The sequence below is a fragment of the Haemorhous mexicanus genome, chromosome 2 (genome assembly GCF_027477595.1).
Source record: "Haemorhous mexicanus isolate bHaeMex1 chromosome 2, bHaeMex1.pri, whole genome shotgun sequence".
Lineage (NCBI taxonomy): Eukaryota > Metazoa > Chordata > Aves > Passeriformes > Fringillidae > Haemorhous > Haemorhous mexicanus.
This window is the reverse complement of record NC_082342.1, coordinates 94030355-94049135: the sequence shown is the minus strand read 5'-3', so window position 1 is coordinate 94049135 and position 18781 is coordinate 94030355. Positions and strand designations below refer to the sequence as shown.

The 18781-nt window shown below is 40.0% G+C and overlaps 1 protein-coding gene across 2 annotated transcripts in view; it reads right to left on the bottom strand.

The window, feature by feature from the left end:
• MRPS9 (mitochondrial ribosomal protein S9) overlaps positions 1-15565 on the bottom strand; it is a 34176-nt gene extending 18611 nt beyond the window's left edge. The window contains exons 1-2 of one of the 2 annotated variants that reach the window (XM_059839569.1): positions 15465-15565; positions 8437-8616 (exon numbers count right to left, since the gene is read on the bottom strand). In XM_059839569.1, the coding sequence (XP_059695552.1) occupies positions 8437-8616; positions 15465-15554 (270 nt within the window). In that variant the 5' untranslated portion in view covers positions 15555-15565. Of the gene's footprint in view, positions 1-8436; positions 8617-14820; positions 15326-15464 lie in introns of those variants that run through there. The other variant, XM_059839568.1, reaches the window with a different exon arrangement.
• Between the last annotated feature and the right edge of the window lie 3216 nt (positions 15566-18781).

The window sequence follows — 18781 nt, the reverse complement described above, 5'->3', positions numbered from 1 at the left end:
TTTCCACAAAAGTATCATCAAAAACATTTCTTATGTACTTTCTTATGCAAAAAATAGCATAACTTTTGTACAGGAGGCAACCAAATCAGTAAGAAAATATGACACATATGTGATATGCAGAAAAGAAAAGCAGATGATTTCCTCTGGAATCCTCAGAAGTAAAACCTCATTCTGAAGGCTGTACTCTACTGCATCAGAATGAGTGAACTTTCTTCTGCCAAATTTAGTTTTTATAGAATGCATTTATCATAACTTACCAGAACCACTCAAGTGCAAATTCTACCTTTATACACAATAATTTTCCAGTAAAATTTCAAGTACTGTGACTTTCAGAGGAAATCACAACACTTATCTATTTATCTTTCTGAAAATATCAGTGCTTGCTAACAGTGCCTACTGACAGACCAAGCATAGAAATTTTATTTAAAGCAACAGGAAAAAGCCAAATTTTAAACATTTGGAATCCCACTTTCTACCATTTCCAGACATAGTTTCCTCAAGTCTAAAAAGACATGTTTGTTGTGGCAGTAACAGCTATTTTACATAGCCTAAATAAGCACTTCAGTGATCACTGCATTTGGAAACAACTGTGAATCACTAAAATCTTTGCTGAACTTGAACTAACTGTCCAGAGAAGAAAGACCCAAGTGACGTCTTTTTTTTTTTTTTCCCCTTAGATACCTGCAGGTTTGATAAAACTCTTTAGAAAAATATATGATATTCATCACACTCACTGCTTACTGTTTTCACTAAATACAAGGTACATACTGTATTTTTACTTAATCAATATTTACCAGTATTTATGTGATATATAAAACGAGCATTATTTGCCTACAACAAATGAACTTAGTATACCAATATTCCAAACCATTCTGGCCAAAATGTAAGGCAAAGCACCTTACAAAGTTAAGCCCTGACACACATTTCTGTTTGATATCATCTTACTCTCCCTCTTCAGTGCAACTAAGCCATAATTTAATAATGCAAAAACATGCATTTGTCAGAGATGTTTATTTTAATTTGTTTGTAAAAATAAACCAGAAAAAGCTAGCCACCAAAAGCTCCCAAGTGTAGGAGCCTGGCAAGTGTAGTCAGCTTCAGACAGTGGGTAGCAGAGCTTCAGACAGAAATATTGTGTTTGTACAGTAAAATGGACCAACCAAATAAACCCTTCTGGCAGTGGTCTCATTTATATTTCCAGTAGACAGTACAGAAAAGTAGAATTACAATAAAATCTGAGTTTAAAATCTTCTCTCAAGAAGAATGGCTCTTTGTTGGTTAGGCTACCTTAGGGCTATTACTTGCTGATAATTTTTTCCATAGACTTGGAGTGCTTTGTCAGTGCTTCAACAGATTTAATATGCATGGAGTGTAAAAAGACCTAACCTATTACTTTCATTAATCCCCTACTGGCATTCCGAACAGAAATTTTCAGAATTCTGAAGCAAACAAAAGGCTTAACTTGATTTTATAAAATGGTAATTTTGTTTCTCTTAGTGACTACTGTATTCCCATTTGTTAGTCAATGGGCATTTTATGCATACACACAGTAGGTGAACACCTATTTATGAACAAATGGGGATTAATTATGATGACAAGAGAGAAATCTACTGTGAGCCAAATGATGTTAAACCAACACCTTATATAATATATTAATAGAAATTATTACAAGACCCTGAGACTGACTGTGTGTGTATTTAAGACATAATCTTTATACAAGCATTTCCAGAATCCCAGCCAAAACAGTTACTGTAACTATGACACCTTAATAAATGCCAAACATAACAACTTAACATTTACAATGAAAAAAGTACCTGCCATCTGAGACCTTCTACTTCTTGGAAAGTTTATTTTATTGCTAAGTGTATACTCATGTCTTTCACACTACAGCATGAACACATCCTGCATTAAGAAATCCTAACATCTACTCTCAGATCTCCACACAACAACTAACCAAAGAAGAATGGCTCATTTTATAAGCTTATATTTGTGTTGTTACAAAATGGAATTAAATAGTCTTCCTGACTTCTCTCTCTTTATGGAAAAGTAATCAAGGATGAACTATCCTGGAATGCAACAGATTCCAGCTCAGCTTTATTCAGAATTTTCTTCTTAATTTTACATAGCTAGGTTCTCAGGCTGTAATTTACCAACTACATAGAAAGTCTGACTGCCTCTTGTGAGCTTCATCTACAGAAGCTGATTTTGTCTATGCAAATGTTTCATTTTTGTAGAAAAATCTTTTAAAAGAGCCCTGTACTAGCAATATAAAAAGATGGTGGATCAATCTGAGGAATTACATCAGAATTAGTCTCTCCAAACTGCAGCTGAAGCACATAACCATGAAATTATTTTCCTGAAATCTTTTTAAAATGTCTTCAGATACGGAACATAGGTTTCCTTTCACCAGTCTCCAGCTCTCAAACCAAAATTCCATAGAGAATTAACTGCACATCAGTTGCATTTTCCTGAACAGAAGGAGCAGGTGACTGTCCCTTTTAAGACTTTATAATCAAATATATTATATTTACACCTTGTAATCAAGGTGTAAATGCTAGCAGTAAAGTTCCCAAGAAACCTTTACATTTAACTGCAGTTTCCCATAGCAGAAGTGGTTTTCACCACAAGGGTCCTGGCCCATACCCTTTTTTTAGTGCTTATTTGGACTTGAACTCCAGATTAAAGAAACTGTTGTGCTGAATATGAAGAACTACTTTCTCAGTGTCATCATGTCAGCTATTGAAGATATATTCCCCCCAATTTAGACTCCACAGGTTCTGGAGCTGCTATTTCACATTCTGTTTGATAAATCCTACTGTTGCCATTGTCTTTGGAAATAAGCCACAACTTTCTAAAAGTGAAACATCCATAATTATTTTCAGCAGAATCACAATCAAAAATCCTGGTACCTAATAACACAACAGTATTTCCAAAAATAACTACATAAATTACTTGGAAAAGGTGGAATGGGTACAGTCTGCTCTTGCTATGAGTTACTAAAAAAAATTTAGTAATGTCTTTTAAGGATTTGAAAATCTTTGCTTTTGAATTTCACTGTTGATCCACACAGAGAAGAGGAAAATACCCAGTAGTCACACCTTTAAAAACAGCAGATCATAATGAATACATTAGTAACAAGATAGTTTACATCTGACATTCTTAAACTGCACAGTTGGTAAAACTGTACCAAACTAAAAGAAATCCTCTTATATCATCATTTGTTGAGGGACCAGAAGTCAATATACTGCCCACAGGACAAAACTGTCTTTTACTTGCAGCTTTAAGTTTGAATTCAAGCCAGTTGGAATAACAAGTACAACCTTCCATCCCAATTAAGAAAAAAACCCCAAAACCAGAGAAACCAAAAAAAATCTGGCATTCCTTCAAACACACAAACCAATTAATTAAATAATCTGTCCAGCTCTGTGTATGTCGTGTAAATTCAGTGTACCTGACACATCCTCACCTTTCCTCCTCCCTGTGGATGTTGCACATCCTGACTTCTGATCCTCCTTCCTTTCCTACCACCTCCCTACAAGCCAAGAAGTTGTTTGCTCATTTTCTCACATGTCAGAGACTAACTCTGAATCAAGCAAATTCAGCTGGGTCAGTCAGTTATTTTTTCTCTTGCTTTTTATTTTCCAATGTCTTGAGAAACTAAGAATTCAATATTTTAATTCAAATAGAGCTGACAGAGTTATATTGGGATAGGAAACTTCAACAATTCAGTTCTTCAATTGATCTTGCCCATTTTTATTGAAGCTCAAACACAAAACATTCCATTGCTCAAAACATGTGCAAAGATAGTTATCTAAGTAACATCCAGTGAAAAAAAGGTATTTTAGGGAAAAGGAAAGAAGAAAAAAAAATTGAAAAACCAAACAAACACCACCTCTACCCTGGGGCTCCTTTGCAGCAGCACCCTTTTTGGCAGCAGGCTCAAGAATCCAGCTCATTCCTTTTTAAATATACACGAAATTTTAATCATCAAAACACTGAAGTGAGAAGTGACACTTTATGCCATAACATTTTAATGAAACACCTGAGCAAAAGCTGTTTCAGCTTCTACTCCTCAACTTGATCATAAGAGAGCCACTTCCCTTCTTAAACTGTGCCTCTTGAATCACATCATTTAGTCACTGTACTTCATCACCTCTTAGACCGAGATGTTTTCTGGAACAGCTGTTTTCCTTCTAACCACACTAGCAGTATTCTTTAACAGTTTTCAGCATCCAAAATCCAGAATATCTGGGGTAAACCCAGGAATGAATGAAACAAAAATGGGACACAAAATGTTAACTCTGAAATATTTCTTTTTTATTAACAGGACAGAAAAGGTTAAGAACGAAACAAACCACAACGCACCCCCCAACCCCCCCAAAAAAGTGACACAACAAAGTTTATATTACAAAACAAACCTCTCCTCTAACAACTAACAACTAAAATTTATTGAAACCACCCCATCACTGTTCATCTACAGCTAAATTCTAGCCTGTACAGAAAGAAGTTGCAAATCCAAAGTGACATACCATTTTAACTCTATCACTTGAAAAAAAACCAAACAAGCAAAACGATCCACAGTCATTATATGAAAAACCCCACCTTTTTTTAATATTACATTATTTTTGTACTATATAATCACTTTCAAAATGAAAATTAATATCTTGTAATGAGCTTGCAGAGAAAAAAAACCCAAAAAAATCTGTTGAATCAGTCTTTATTTCTATCTTCATTTAATTTTTTCAAAATATGGAACAGTATTAGAGTAAAAAAACCCAAAAAACAGCAGTCATCAGCTCAGACTGATGCAGAATTAAAAAAACACTGATGCAGAGTTTGTTTTCACTGGGGAAAAAAATTAAAAACATTTGAAAAAAGCATTCTAGCTTCAACTATTTAAATAAATCCAAAACCCATTGTTTATTGTAAGGACAATGCTGGACAAGACACTCTTCTTGCAGACAACAGGCAGTTCAGAAACACATTTTGTTCTGAATAACATTTCTGACATTTCACATTTGCCAATATTCAACCATTTCTAATACTCTGTGTTGCTAAAATTTGAAAATTATTTAGAAATGAGATGTGCCAAGTCACCTTTAAAAGCAACTGGATGCGAGCAATTTTTCATGAAAGAAGCCTTATTTTTTTAAAAGAAACCTGATGAGGAATTAAGTCTTTCAACATTTAACATTTTCACAGTTAACTCTCTTACTGGTATTTTTCCAACAGTATAAACGCTAGTAGAGGAAAACATATATTTTATGTTCAAATTATCCCATCTGCTTAACAACAATCTATTAGGTCATAAGACAGACAACAAGCAAAAATGAATGCAGATCTTTAGCTTTTGAGTTTTACTAACTCTTATAGGGAACGAGTATTCCTTAATGATGAGCTTGTATCTGAGAGAGCATTTAGCGACTGCATAAAAATGAATAATAAAAATACTGGCATATAAATAGGTCATGAAGCTTAAGACACTCTTCTTGTATTAATCTTACTTAGATTCCTGGGCTTTAAAGTGGAATATCACAGAACTGACAGTGGAAAACGGCTGTGGGCTGTTTACTATAACTGTAAGTTAGAAGTTAAATCACAAAATAAAAGGATTACAGACTCAAACGGGGAAAAGCACTAGGTCAGGACTGCAATCTCTATTAATTAGGTATCCCAGCTGGGCAGTGGGTATGCAGCTGTTAACTTGATCAATGACTTACCTAAATGTCATCTCTACTGATTCGCTTATAAATTACCAGCAAGTGAGACTAATGTACAGGTGCTAATTTATTTAAACTGTTCTCTGCAGTTCTACATAGCTTTATAAACTGCATCTGGCACCTAATGTTAGCTGTCAGTTGTACTTAGACATGCCTGTCCTAACGACTCTGTTCATTAGAAATGAGCACAAATTATGAAATATTGTGAAAAATGATACATCAAATGGAATGGGCAAAGCAAATCAATTAGAAAAACTTCATAGCACATATTCACACATAGGAGAATAAAACATCCTAGCTTCAGAGTGAGGTCTATAATACCAATTAAAAAGCAATTGGTAGACTTGTGCACAGTTATATATCAATTTGCTGGATTTTTTTTTTCTCCTCCAGAAATACTGTTGTAATGCACAGCTTAACTTTTCATTCCTAAATAAAAGTATCAGTAAGAGGCAATTCTGCTTCCACAACATCTGAGGATTAGCAAGTCAGACAACTTATTTCCTTTTTTAAAACTTCACAAGGTTTAGCTTTTATTAAACTCTACCTAAAACTCCAGTGAAGGACAGAATCCTAGGATGTCTACTTTTGAAATACACTGCAAAGACTGATTAACAGCAGAAGACATGGAGGTATATAAGTACTCATCAGAAAGAATTACTGCTGTTAAAAATGTAAAGCTTGGTAATTCTCCTGCCAGTGCTTAAGGAGCTTTTATATTTTTATAACAGAAATTTAATTATGCATAGCAGACACTATTACACACTCTAATTACTTCCCAACACCTGATGGAATATGAAGAAATCAAACCGCAGTTACTTGGTATCACCAAACAAAACTACTCTTTTGGCTCCACTTCCCCAGCATTTCAGAAGCAGTCTGCAAAGCAGTCCCATACTTGTCACCTGCACTGCATTTGTAAAAGCTAAATTCCAGAATGAATCTGCTTTTATTAATGGTGGAGCTTAGTTAATGTTGTGCAAATGATCATAGAGCTGTGGCTTTATAAAGAAGAAACCACTACATAGATAAAGGCATTTTGTATTTCTTGCTTTCTAGAAGCCTTCCCTCTAGACCCTGTCAAAGAAGGAAGGAAGCCAGACTACAGATTTATGCATTCTCCTACCATTAACCTTTCAGGCCAACTGAACTATCAGCACCATCTGTATTAACATGGGAGATATTCTGACATGGTAGATTGGTGCATGTTTAGTTTACAAGAAAGTAACTCAAAAAAATAAATGTCATTAAAGGTAAGAAAAAAAACACCTGAAAAATACATGGAAAGGAAATTTTACAGTTTGCAGAGAAATAAAATAGCCAATGTAAAGAAACAGCCAGGTATTACTGCTGACCTCAATGAATACTTTTACTGTTGACCTTACCCACTTACACCTAGACTGGCAGGGTCTCTGCACTGGCACTTGTTTGTAGAAGGGCAGAGAGATTCCTACATCTCTACACAGACACAGTATCAGTGCATAGCTGTGCACTCACAAAGCTTGATTTCCTATGGATTTGTGACCTGAACTCAAGCTGCCTTTATGGATTTTTTATTGATACCTGATAAAACTCAAGTCTCATTTCAGCCTTTTTCTCAACAGGCCATTACTCTGGATCGCTTTACCTTGCCGCCTATTTTTAGAACTTAGTTTTGAAGCCTGTCAAACATGTTTGAAATGAGCATGTATCACAACCTACATATTAATTCTTGGCATAAGCACACTGCCAAGACCTTTAAAATGGACACAGTCACTCAGACAGAATTTTGCCACTGAGAGAGGCAACAAACATATCTCCTCTCCCTGAAAAAACTAAATCATGGACACCTCTTGCTTTGCACTTACACATCACTACCTCTTTCCTAAGGGCCCTGCTGGCCCACTGGGCTGCCTTGGCTACAGCAGTAGAGTTGCTGCTGTGCAAAGAAAACTTCAGCCACGAGACTTCACACAGATTCACCTAAGAGTGAATGTCACCAAATGACATTTCTCCTTCCTACCTCTGATGTATGATAAAATAAGACAGATATGACAGAAGTGAAGGCCAGGTGAGACATTTAAAAAAAAAAAAAAAAAGAAAAAAAAAGAAACATTCATGCAACAAAACATTTTTCTGAGTGAAGGGAGCTTATCTTTACATGAGCCTAAATGACAGAGAGAAAGAGGAGGCCACCCATCTGCCAGTCACGAGGGGGAATGACAATAAAACAGTATGTTTGTAGGTACAGATATCAGCTTAAATTCACATCTACATTAAAATCCTCAAACTAAGCCAGTGCACCAGTTATAAAGTATCCTATAAAATTTAATATACATTACCAGCAACCACTGTACCACGCAAGAAAACCCTAAATATACACAGCAGGTCAAATTGTGAGTAAACGTTTTGAAATGCTACATAAACCTTTACAGTACCTCTTATAACCTGAGATCAAGGGGATTATCCATTAGCACTTTTCAAAAGAACCTACTGTGCTTTAACAAGATAGAGTATACAGCTCTATACAGGGATGTGTGACCTCACATGGTAGCAGAAGTAGAATGTCTATTCACAGTCACAGTTGCAATGTTTGCAATGTATAGCAGCATTCCTGCTTATTCTGACAGTTTGATTAAAATTCACAGAGAGCTGAGGGGCTCATGCTGAAGTAAAGTGCTTTCAATATCTGAAACTCTACAGTAAATTACTTCTCCAACAGAGCAACTGTACTTACATCAATATCCTCTTGGGTAAAAGTTTCTGGATCTTCTCCCATCATGTTGGCTAAATGTCTCTTTCCTAGGTTGAACTCTTCAATCTGTTTTTTAATAAATGCCTCCGTGTACTTTTCAGGTCCTGAGGCTCCTACATTTTTCCTCTGCACTGCTGTAGTGGTACAGATCAGCCTTAATGTCTAACAGATAAAGAAAAAAAGTGAGAGATTTATTTTACATTTCTGGCATAGTGAGCACTAAATAAAATGAATGCATGAATACTACAGCAAGTTATTCATATATATAACAAGATTCAACACATCACAGGAATAAGCTAGGAAAAGCACTATTACTCATTAAGCCATTTTCTTCCAATGGTTTAACATCCATGAACAGATAAACACATTCTAAAACCTTCACATTTTCACACATTACAATTAATTAGAAGATTTTTTTTGATGGAAAGAAACACAGTATATCCTAAGTCAGGAACATCCAGCAAAAGCAAGGAACAGGACTGATCAACAGATCCCATCACAAAAGAAAACAAAAACCATCAGCAAATAATCAGGTTTTGCCTTCACCTAAAGGCATCCCACAACAAAGTATGATAAGAATATGTGGGGCAGATCCCTAGTGGCTTTTCAGAAGCCACTGACCAAATACTGCTAAAAGCTCTGGAAAGGCCAAGACATGTTCCTTCCTTGTTTGTGGTGCTAGAATGGTTCTTAAGCTACTCCACTGTCTCAAGTAGACCAATTAGAAAACTAGTAGGGTAGTCCAGCAACCAATACTACTGAGCACTGAAGCAGCTCAAGTCATAACTCAGAGGGCAGTTACCTTCTCAGGCACACAGGTTTGGTCTCACTTCTACCAAGACAATCAGCTGTTAGGATGAGTAATTTCACTGATGCTCTCTGCCAGACAAACAGGAGCTTCACTGACAGAGCTGTAATGTCTCAATTCTGGCCTAGAGTCAATATTATGCACTATTTTGGCTCTTCAACATTAGTATTAAAGTTCTCTGCAGCTTAACTATTCTATGAGCTGAATGAGAACTGATTATTTGTGTGGTCTTCTGTGGGTGGGAGGAGGGAGGGAATCACAAGAAAGAAAGCAATGTGAGACAGAAAAAGAATCACTTCTGATTCAGAAAAATGCCAAGTTTTGTTCATCACACAGTACCCTGAAAGACTTCACCCCCACCCCTTCAACATGCCATGGCTAGGCTTTGTGAGGAGACAGTGCAGCCTCACAAGGCAGAGCGCACCCATGGCACAGTTCACTCCTGCCAGCATTCTTTGCTCCACTCCCTTTACTCTCCCTGTGCCAGCTCTGGCACAGGACTCCTCTGCAAGCCAACTCAGCTGCCTACATGGGGCAGAACACTAACTTCTGCTTCATCCTGACAAGCAGGCAACTCTCAGCTGAGCCAGTAAGTCTGAGCAGTTCAGAACTCACTTTTCAGAGAATTGTCAAAGCTGCGACAAGAAGGTGGCTGAAACACTGAACTGCGAGAAAGAAAGCAGAGGGGGAGTCCTTTCTTTACCTTCATTTCCTTGAGCAAATTATTAAATTGCCCCTGATGCTCTGGGAGCTGCAGCCTCAGTCTACCTTCAGCAAAACATTAAAAACCAAACACATGCAGCAAGGTGAAGTAGTTAGGGTTCTGATTACAAGGAACAGAACAAAGGTAGTATTCAAAATTATTCAATGTTCTCTTAGTCATGAGAACTGTCTTCTTCAGAGCACAATTTAGACATGCTGAGAATTTTGATGGATTTCATCCTTCAGTTCAACTGAGTTCAGCTAATATAAATAAAATAAAACACTTACTACTCTCCTGTAACCAACACAAATACAACAGTAATCTCAAAACCCAGCTATAAGCTCAATACAAACACATCTCATCTAAACAAGGTTACATAAATGTATTTGCAAGGCAAAGTGAAAGGCAGATCAAATTTGTACCTTCTGTTAGCAACGTCAGTTAGCTTACAAGAACTTCTCCTGTGACAGGAAGCTTTGGTGTTCTCCATTACATGGTATGAAACACAGCTCTTCTTTCTACTTTCACAGAGCCCAGTTGGTATTTTGGACACCTGACAGTCCAGGATGGACTGATCCAACTCATCTAATTTGCTGCACATATGAAAAGCTGTTCATGACCAATTTACCCAACCATGCCTGTGTCAGTGTTCCATACACAAAACTAATATCTCACCTTGAAATTTCAATTTGAAATAAAGACTACAATATGCAGCCTTAAACCTGTATATAGCCCATGCCTGGGCTGCAAGATAGGTCCCATGAATTCAATCAGGTTTGATATAGAAGGTAAAGTAATCTTTGAATAAGATCACACAAGTCAGAAAGGACTGACCCTCTATGCTTTCACCTTAAAGTCAAAGATTTGCCCCTCAGGGTATGAAACTCAGGAAAGTAACATATACCTCTGCTAGAAAAGATTTTAAAACAGGTCAAAGGTAGAATTTGGTGCTTAAGAGCCTGTTGCTGCTTCATTTTCTCCACAGCTTATTATATACTGCATGTAGCACTAATCCTGGTTTGTCTCTTCCTTTTTCTTTTCTCTTTAATACTCATGTTTCCTGTGAGGAAGCATTGACATACACAGAATGAAAAGAAAAATAATCAAAATTTTAAATGTACACATTTTCCACAGGCAAGGCTCTGGTGACTTCTTTATAAAGCAGTGAGGAAAGCAAAGGTATCTCCACATATTCCATATTCTTCTCTCCTAGTCACTCCTCAGGAAATAATTCAATTCATCTTCTGCCTAACTTGTCTTAATAGTAACTAATTATTTGTAATTCTTGTTAATGAACATATGATTCCTTTTACTTGGTCCAAAATAGCTTTCTCTCTGGTACGCTTTAAACAGAATACTTTAAAAAAAGATTGCTTTCATCTTATTCCTGTCAATTGCTATTGTAATTTTCTCATTTTTGTCGTTCTTCCCTCAAGCTATTCATATTCTTCCCTAGTTTCAATTCGTCACTAATCAAAAGTCCCTGGACACACAAACTGTTCATAATTAGAAAACAGCCTCTTATGTAAATTAATATCTATTGTACTGGGTACCTCTTCTGGGATAAGAGCACTATTTCATGGGTGGCACAGGCAGAAACTGCAAAGCACAGCTAAATGCTTCTGGCATTTCAGTCAAACAAGAAGGCATACTCCTCTGCTTTGTAGAGGAAACCACATAGGTTTGCATTCACTTCTCACACATTTCATAAAGCATTACTGAAGATGGCAACCTCACCATTTTAAAAATAATATTAATGCTTATTAACAATGGTCATGAAATAATATGCTCTTCCACCAGAACATGGGAGAAGGGAAAGCCTTTACTTCCGGACACAACTCATTGTGATTAACCATTCCTTCCCAACTCCTTTCTGAGCAACCTAGAATTAAAACTGTTTGGCAAATCCTGATTTTACAGGAGACCATAAACATAGAGAAAATCAGCTTATGTTATATTTACCTTAAAAAAAAAAAAAAATTAGCATTTTCAGACAAATGCAGCTTCTCTGGCCTATTTTCTTCCAAGAAGAGAAGTAACTAGGACTGTCTGTTTACTCATCCTGTTCATTTTGCTTCACTGGAGTCACAGGGATATAAACCAAACCTACAGAGAAGTTAAGTTTCCTGTACTTTTGGAATGGGAGGAAAGGTGGAGTCAGGAGATTTAAATTCAAGCCCAAAAGTTGTTTGTTTTACAACAAGACACAGTTACAGAGACAGAAGATGACACCAAATGACATGGCACATATACTGTTGCACCATTTCCATTATTCTTCCATGCTCTAAACTGCAGATTTCAACCTCCTCCTTTTCGAAAACCACACAGTGCACAAACAAATTTGTACCAAGAAGTTACCTCTGGGGTAGGACTTCACTAAGAGATGTGGAACTGGAGCTGTATAACCACATCAGTATCCATGACTAAAGCGGCCCAGTGTCCAACACTCCAGCTATGGGCACAGCTGCTGCTACTGAACCCAACAGACATGCAAGACTGTTTATTGTTGCACAAGAAAAAACATTTTTTACATAGCAATTATACAGAATATAAATGCTAGAGCCATCCCCGTTTCTAAATAATTGATTTTTCCTCAATAAGTGAGTTTTAGATTTCTAGAGTGCTGTTTCACAAAAATGTGTTTTAATTGATTTATTTAAAACAACATTTATATAATCTTAGATTTTACTTGGCCTACAAACTAATCATGTGAACCACTATTAGACTGATGTCTCAGAAGCATTTTGCAAAACACACTGGAAAGCATCACAAGATGTCAGCAAATATGCGTAAGTGATTTGATGTTATTTTTCATACCTGATTTCACAAAGTATTTCATCAGAAGAAGCTTTTTTTTCAAAATTAAGTCCCGTGGAAGGTAACCACAGAACTGCATCTCACCTGCTCAGAAACGCTGCTTTCTGTGCATGTTTAACCAAATCTATATATTGAGTTTTGCTGTTCAGTGGGGAAGTAAAGAAATAGCTCTAAATGCATCAATGCATGGCAAAAGTCAGATGTGTATAACAGGGAACAGAATTCAGATCTGGTTGTTTTTAGGCTCAAGTTTTCAGGTACTAAGAAGCTTTTCAGTTGTATCTTAGTTAACAGCTGCAAAAAAGGCTTCTCTTACATTTCAAGTATGTAGTTCTTAAAGTCTGTCACCAAAGTATCATAATCCCTGTCTGATACTGGTACATGCAACATCCACAGTGATTTAGATAAAGTACTCAACCCAATCAAATTAAATAGGAACTCTGAACTCTTCTGCTGAGAATAGCTATTCAATCACATCAGAGTGAATGATAGATAGTAACTAAGCTAGATCCTTTTTTCTTTATAAATAGCACTACATCTCTGCTGTTTGCTCATTGGAAGAATAGAAAACTACACCTGTTGCTCAGTCAGGGCTAAGGGAACTAGAATTACCAAGTTGCTTTTCCATTTTGCCTCTCAACGCAAGAAACTTTAAAGTTAAGAAATTAAATATTTTCTCCCTCTAAGACAGACAAAAAGTAATGAACTAAAAAACTGCAAGGTATTTTTAGGACAAGCATCATAAAATAATTTCCAAACAGTCAGGACAGGTAAATGTTTAACGTAAGAAATTCTTATAGCAGGTCAGAACATGGATACATCAACCTCTACCCCATTCTCAAACACAGCCTGTATGAGAGGCACAAGGACAGGACAAAAAGGTAGTGACAATTTTCCCAGGACACTTGCCTGGTTTCCAGCAATCTGCAGTTCAGGCATGCCACTATCTTCTTTTTTAATGGAGCTCAGTGGAATGTTCTTCCAAGTTTCTCAACTTGCTTTTTGTATTCACATAAATGCTTGCCACCCTGAACATTCTCACCAAACAGCTCCACAAGTTAACTACACCTAACGGACAGAAGAGTCTCTAAGGTTTCTGGGCCCTATCTCCCATTAGTTCTCTTCCTATCCTTTGGTTCACAGACAGCTAGACAATTTGTGTATAGCCACAGGCTTAGGTACTGATCCCCTCTCTGGGGGAGAGAGGAATAGATAAATGATCCCTCAAGGCCCCTTCCAGTCCTGCCTTCCTCTGTGACTCCTCCTTTGAGAACATTCTCTCATTTACAATACAAATCTTAAAACTTAAGCATGTGCCTCACCAGGAAAACCAAGTTACTGTCATAATCATATTTTTGACACAGGACAACCAAAGCAACATGACCTATTCCAACTGAGAATGAAATCAAGTATTAGAGTATTTTCAGCTTTATTCTTTGTCATTCCTTGCACACCTTAAGAGCATGTATTCCTGACTGCTACATAAAGAACTACCCACATGGGCACCAGGTCTTTATGCCTAATGAGTAAAGTTATCTAGATGTAACCAATATAAACAGCTCAAATTGCTCCTTCCGGTATTACATTTCATTTTCTAACTGCGTCTTCTGTTACCCCATGCTTTGGTTTAGGTCAGTCACCAACAGTTCTTCAGCCCATATTATCCTAAATTGCTTTGTAACTTGAAAGCATTACCAGCAGGCCTTTTTATCCACTTGCTGCTCACTGATTAAATATATATACAGGTGTATCAAATACCACTGCACAAACAATACTGACAGCCGCTAAGCTTTTTAATTAAATGGCAATCAGCTGAACACCCCTACCCCCAAAACAAAACGATTCTGTTTAATCATAAGTTACCTTACTTGCAGAGCCCATTTCTCTCTCCACTGCAGGCATTCAGAGACTTGTCCTTGTGCAACCTGGTCTAGTGGGACATGCCCCTGTCCTTGGAAGGGGGGTTGGAACTAGGTGGTCTTTAAGATCCTTTCCAACCCTAATCTTTCTGTGATTCTGTGCCTCATGATCTACTCACCTGCTGACCGAGCACCATTGACAGAATCACAGCATTGTCAGGGTTGGAAGGGACCTTTGGGATCACCCAGTCCACTCCCCCTGCCAAGGCAAGGTCACCTGGAGCAGGGAACACAGGAATGCTTCCAGGTGGCTTTGGAAGGTCCTCGGGGAGGTAGACTCCAGTCCCTGCCAACAGCAATGCAAAGAAGTTCTTCATATTGAGGTGGAACTTCTTGTGTTGTAGCTTATCATTCAAAATTACCAACCTAAAACCTGCCATCCTTTGCGCTGGCTTTGCTCTGTTAATTCTAGGCTTAACCAAGCTTCTTCTGCTCCACATCAAGGGAAACAAACACAGCTCACGGAACAGACGAGCTGAACGCGGCGCCAGCCCTCGACACTCCCCACCCACGTAGGGCTGCCTCAGCCCCGCCGGCTCAGGAGCAGAGGCAGCAGCACACCGGGGCCTCCCAGACAGCGTCGCCCGGCGGGGCCGTTCCCGGCGGGGCCGATCCCGGCGGGGCCGTTCCCGGCGGGGCCGATCCCGGCGGGGCCGATCCCGGCGGGGCCGTTCCCGGCGGGGCCGATCCCGGCGGGGCCGATCCCGGCGGGGCCGATCCCGGCGGGGCCGATCCCGGCCCTCACCGCCCACCTGGCTCTCACCTGCGCGCGCGGCCCCGCGCCCCAGCGGCGGCACAGCCACAGCACGCGCCCCACGGCCGCCGCCATGACCGCGGCGCTCCGCCCTCCCATTAGCGGGCGGAGCCGGGGCGGGGCGGGGCCGCGCCTGCGCGCTGCTGCACCGGCTGAGTCTGTGGCCGGGATTCGGAGCTGGCGCTGCTCTTGGCTGCGCGGCGCCTCGGCATTCCTGAAATCCAGCCCCGTCGGGAGAGTGGTAGCTTATACCTGAAATGACATTTGCAGTGGCCACCAGCTTAGCAGGAGACCCCGACGCGGCCTCCTGTCCCCGAGGGACAGCGCTGAAAGCAGGACTCGTGTTTGAGTACGCAGCGCTGGGACTTGCAGCGTGTCTGGGGCAACCGCGCTGCTCTAGAGAGCAAAAACCAGATTTCACCTTAGCTCTGAACTCGTTTGTGTGGGTTTTTCTCACGGAGAAAAAAATCACAGGATCAGCTAGGTTGGAAAAGACCTCTGAGGTCATCGGGTCCAAGCCGTGGCAGTCACTGGACCATGGCACTCAGTCGCGTCCAGTCTTGCCTTCAGAGACCTCCAGGGACGGCGACTCCGACACCACCTCAGGCAGCCCATTCCAATGTCTAATCACCTTTTCTGGGAAGAAATTCTTTCTAATGTCCAACCTAAACCTCCCCTGGTGGTTTAAGCTTAAGTTCGTGTCCTCTTGTCCTGTCGTGGGTTGCCTGGGAGAAGAGGGTGATCCCCACCTGGCTCTGTACAGCCCCCTTTCAGGCAGTTGTAGAGAATGAGAGGGTCCTCCCTGAGCAGCCTCTTCTCGAGGACAAACAGCCCCAGCTCCCTCAGGGGCCTTTCATAGAATTTGTGCCCCAGACTTTTCACCAGCTCTGTTGCCATTCTCTGGATGACATATTTTAGAGACACAGCGGTCATCTCTTGCTGAGGGGAGACTGGTGTCAATCCTGTCATCTCCCAGGGTGATGACAGTGTCTCTGGATGCTGAACCTTGGAGCCTGAGAATGTTCCTGGTTTCTCTGAGTTATAGAGGATATACTCTTATAGGTGATAGATTTTGTCAGTAGTTTTTTCTACCATGGGAAAAGTGGAAATGAATTAAAAACTGAATTTAAGAAGCTTTTCTTTAGGACTTACAGGCACCTTCTTTTTAAGAGGAGTTACTGTTTGAGAGGAAATTCTGAAAATGAATCTCTGCTTTTCCAGGTTTATTTTTTTGTTAAGTTTTTCATGGGTTACCCTTGCTCCCCCTCATGCAGATGAAAGTATGATTTCTTCTCTGGGTTATAAAAGAGGTTGTAAGAAAACTGGCCATGGGCAAAGGAAGTCATCCAAGCAGGGAGGTCAAGGAGGAGCTGCCTGGAAAGGTGCATTCATTCTTGCAGTTGCCAGCTGTGAAAGTGAAAACATCAGCAGTTTTACCGACATGGATACATGCAAAAGATTGCCATGAACACTGCACTGAAGGAGAGCAGTGAAGTGTCTCTCCTGTGCACACCTGGCCAAGCACTGGGAACTGCAGTCATGCTCTCAGTCACAGGGTGTGTTGGGATGGCATTTAGCTGCTAGCTGTTTCTCAGAAGAGAAAAAGGGGGTTGGTTCAGGGTCACAGTCCCACTGACCCACCTTCTGGAGCAGCCAGCAGAGCTGAAGGGGTGGAGAATGCCAGCAATGAGTATGGCCTCTTTGCGGCCTATGGTGAATCCCATCTGCCATCTGTCGCCCCGCAGCTTGGCTTTGTTCAGCAGCAGAGGAGCTCTTCAGTCCTCACTGTGCTCAGCAATTGTTACTTCTCTCCCCTGTCAGCTCTACAGAAACAAAGCACTGCTGGAGTGAATGGGTTTTATTCCCCACATATAATTAATCACCAATTAAGCTTGAGGAGCAGGCCACCTATAAAATATCGCCCACTTATTGATGGTAACTAGTTGATGTAAATACAACTTCCTTGATTTCCTACATTTTTCTACTCCTGTGCTCACCGTGAAAAAAATCCTAAATGCGTTTGCAATTTGGAGCATGATTTCAGAGACATTGGGGTTTATGCAGCCCGTGGTTTCAGCTGCAGGTTACAGAATTGCTCTTGCATATTGCTGAGTAGACGCTGTGGTGTATGTGAAGTCCAGCACTTAAGGACTATGTTGTGTTTCTCTTGGATCGTTAGAGCTGTCAGCCCTTAGATACTGATGGCTGCCCCTTCAAGGAGGAAGATTTTTGCACAAATTTCAGGTGTATTTCCCAAGCATCCTCCTTCTACCAAAGGGTTTGCCTGTGCTTGCTTGCCCCTAGGAGACACTTGTACACTGGTCACTGAATGACCATTTTCTAGACTGATCAGGAATGCATGTAGTTGTTACTTTGAATGTTTTGAAGGAAATGTACTTCTGTGGTAGGCATGACTAGCATGTTCCAGAAAGATTCCTTCTAGTGGAAAGATTCTGCTTCTGCTTGGGTGGCAGGGGTCTGGGTTTGCCAGTTCAAAATCAGTTTTTAGTACAAATGAAGGTAGGATAAAAATGAGCAGAGGTTATTTACATGCTCAACCACCTGCACCCCATCCCTCTGTCAGAATTTGTTAAGACAGGGGTGGAGGGAAATGCAAGAAAACCATGTTTAATCTACTTATCCCGAGATTAACTCCAAAGGGCTTCTCTTTCTGTCTCTCTGTTTAGTTGACAGACTGTAGATGCTTACCTAATCCATGCAAACTACCCCAATGCTTCACTAAGCCCTCTGAGGAACTTTAGTCACTTGTGTGGCAGGGATGTTCTTCTTGAGCCCAGCTGGGCAGTGTTCTGCTCTGGGGACTTGTTTCAATTGTGAGCCTGATTACCCATGTCCTTGTGTAACCTGCTATTCATGCTCTGTGCAAACACAGAACTGGGGACTGTTGCCTGCAGCACATTACCTGCTTTTGTTTTTAGACTTAGGTAATGAGGGGTAAGCGTATCATTTGGGACTATTCAAAGCTTTGGAGTGCTGTTTTTGAGGATGGCCTGACATGAAGAAAAGGGTGCCTGTGGGGGGCTCGAGGTTTCTGAAGTAAAAAAATCACTGAAAGCAGAATAAGGAAACCAGGCTGAGCCTGTCACGTGCATGGGTCGGGCACAGCCAGAGGGGCACATCTGTAGTATATGCAAATTTCTGAGCACAAACCTAGGGCTGAGCTCCAGTCCAAAGCTGCTGATTGCTTATGTTACCAGCCTACATACGGACCATCCTGAAGTGAGATTTGGGGTCTTCTTTTGTAATCAGAGACGGAATTTGTAGATAGCATGAGCTCAGGTTACTAGTATGGGTAGTGTGACGAC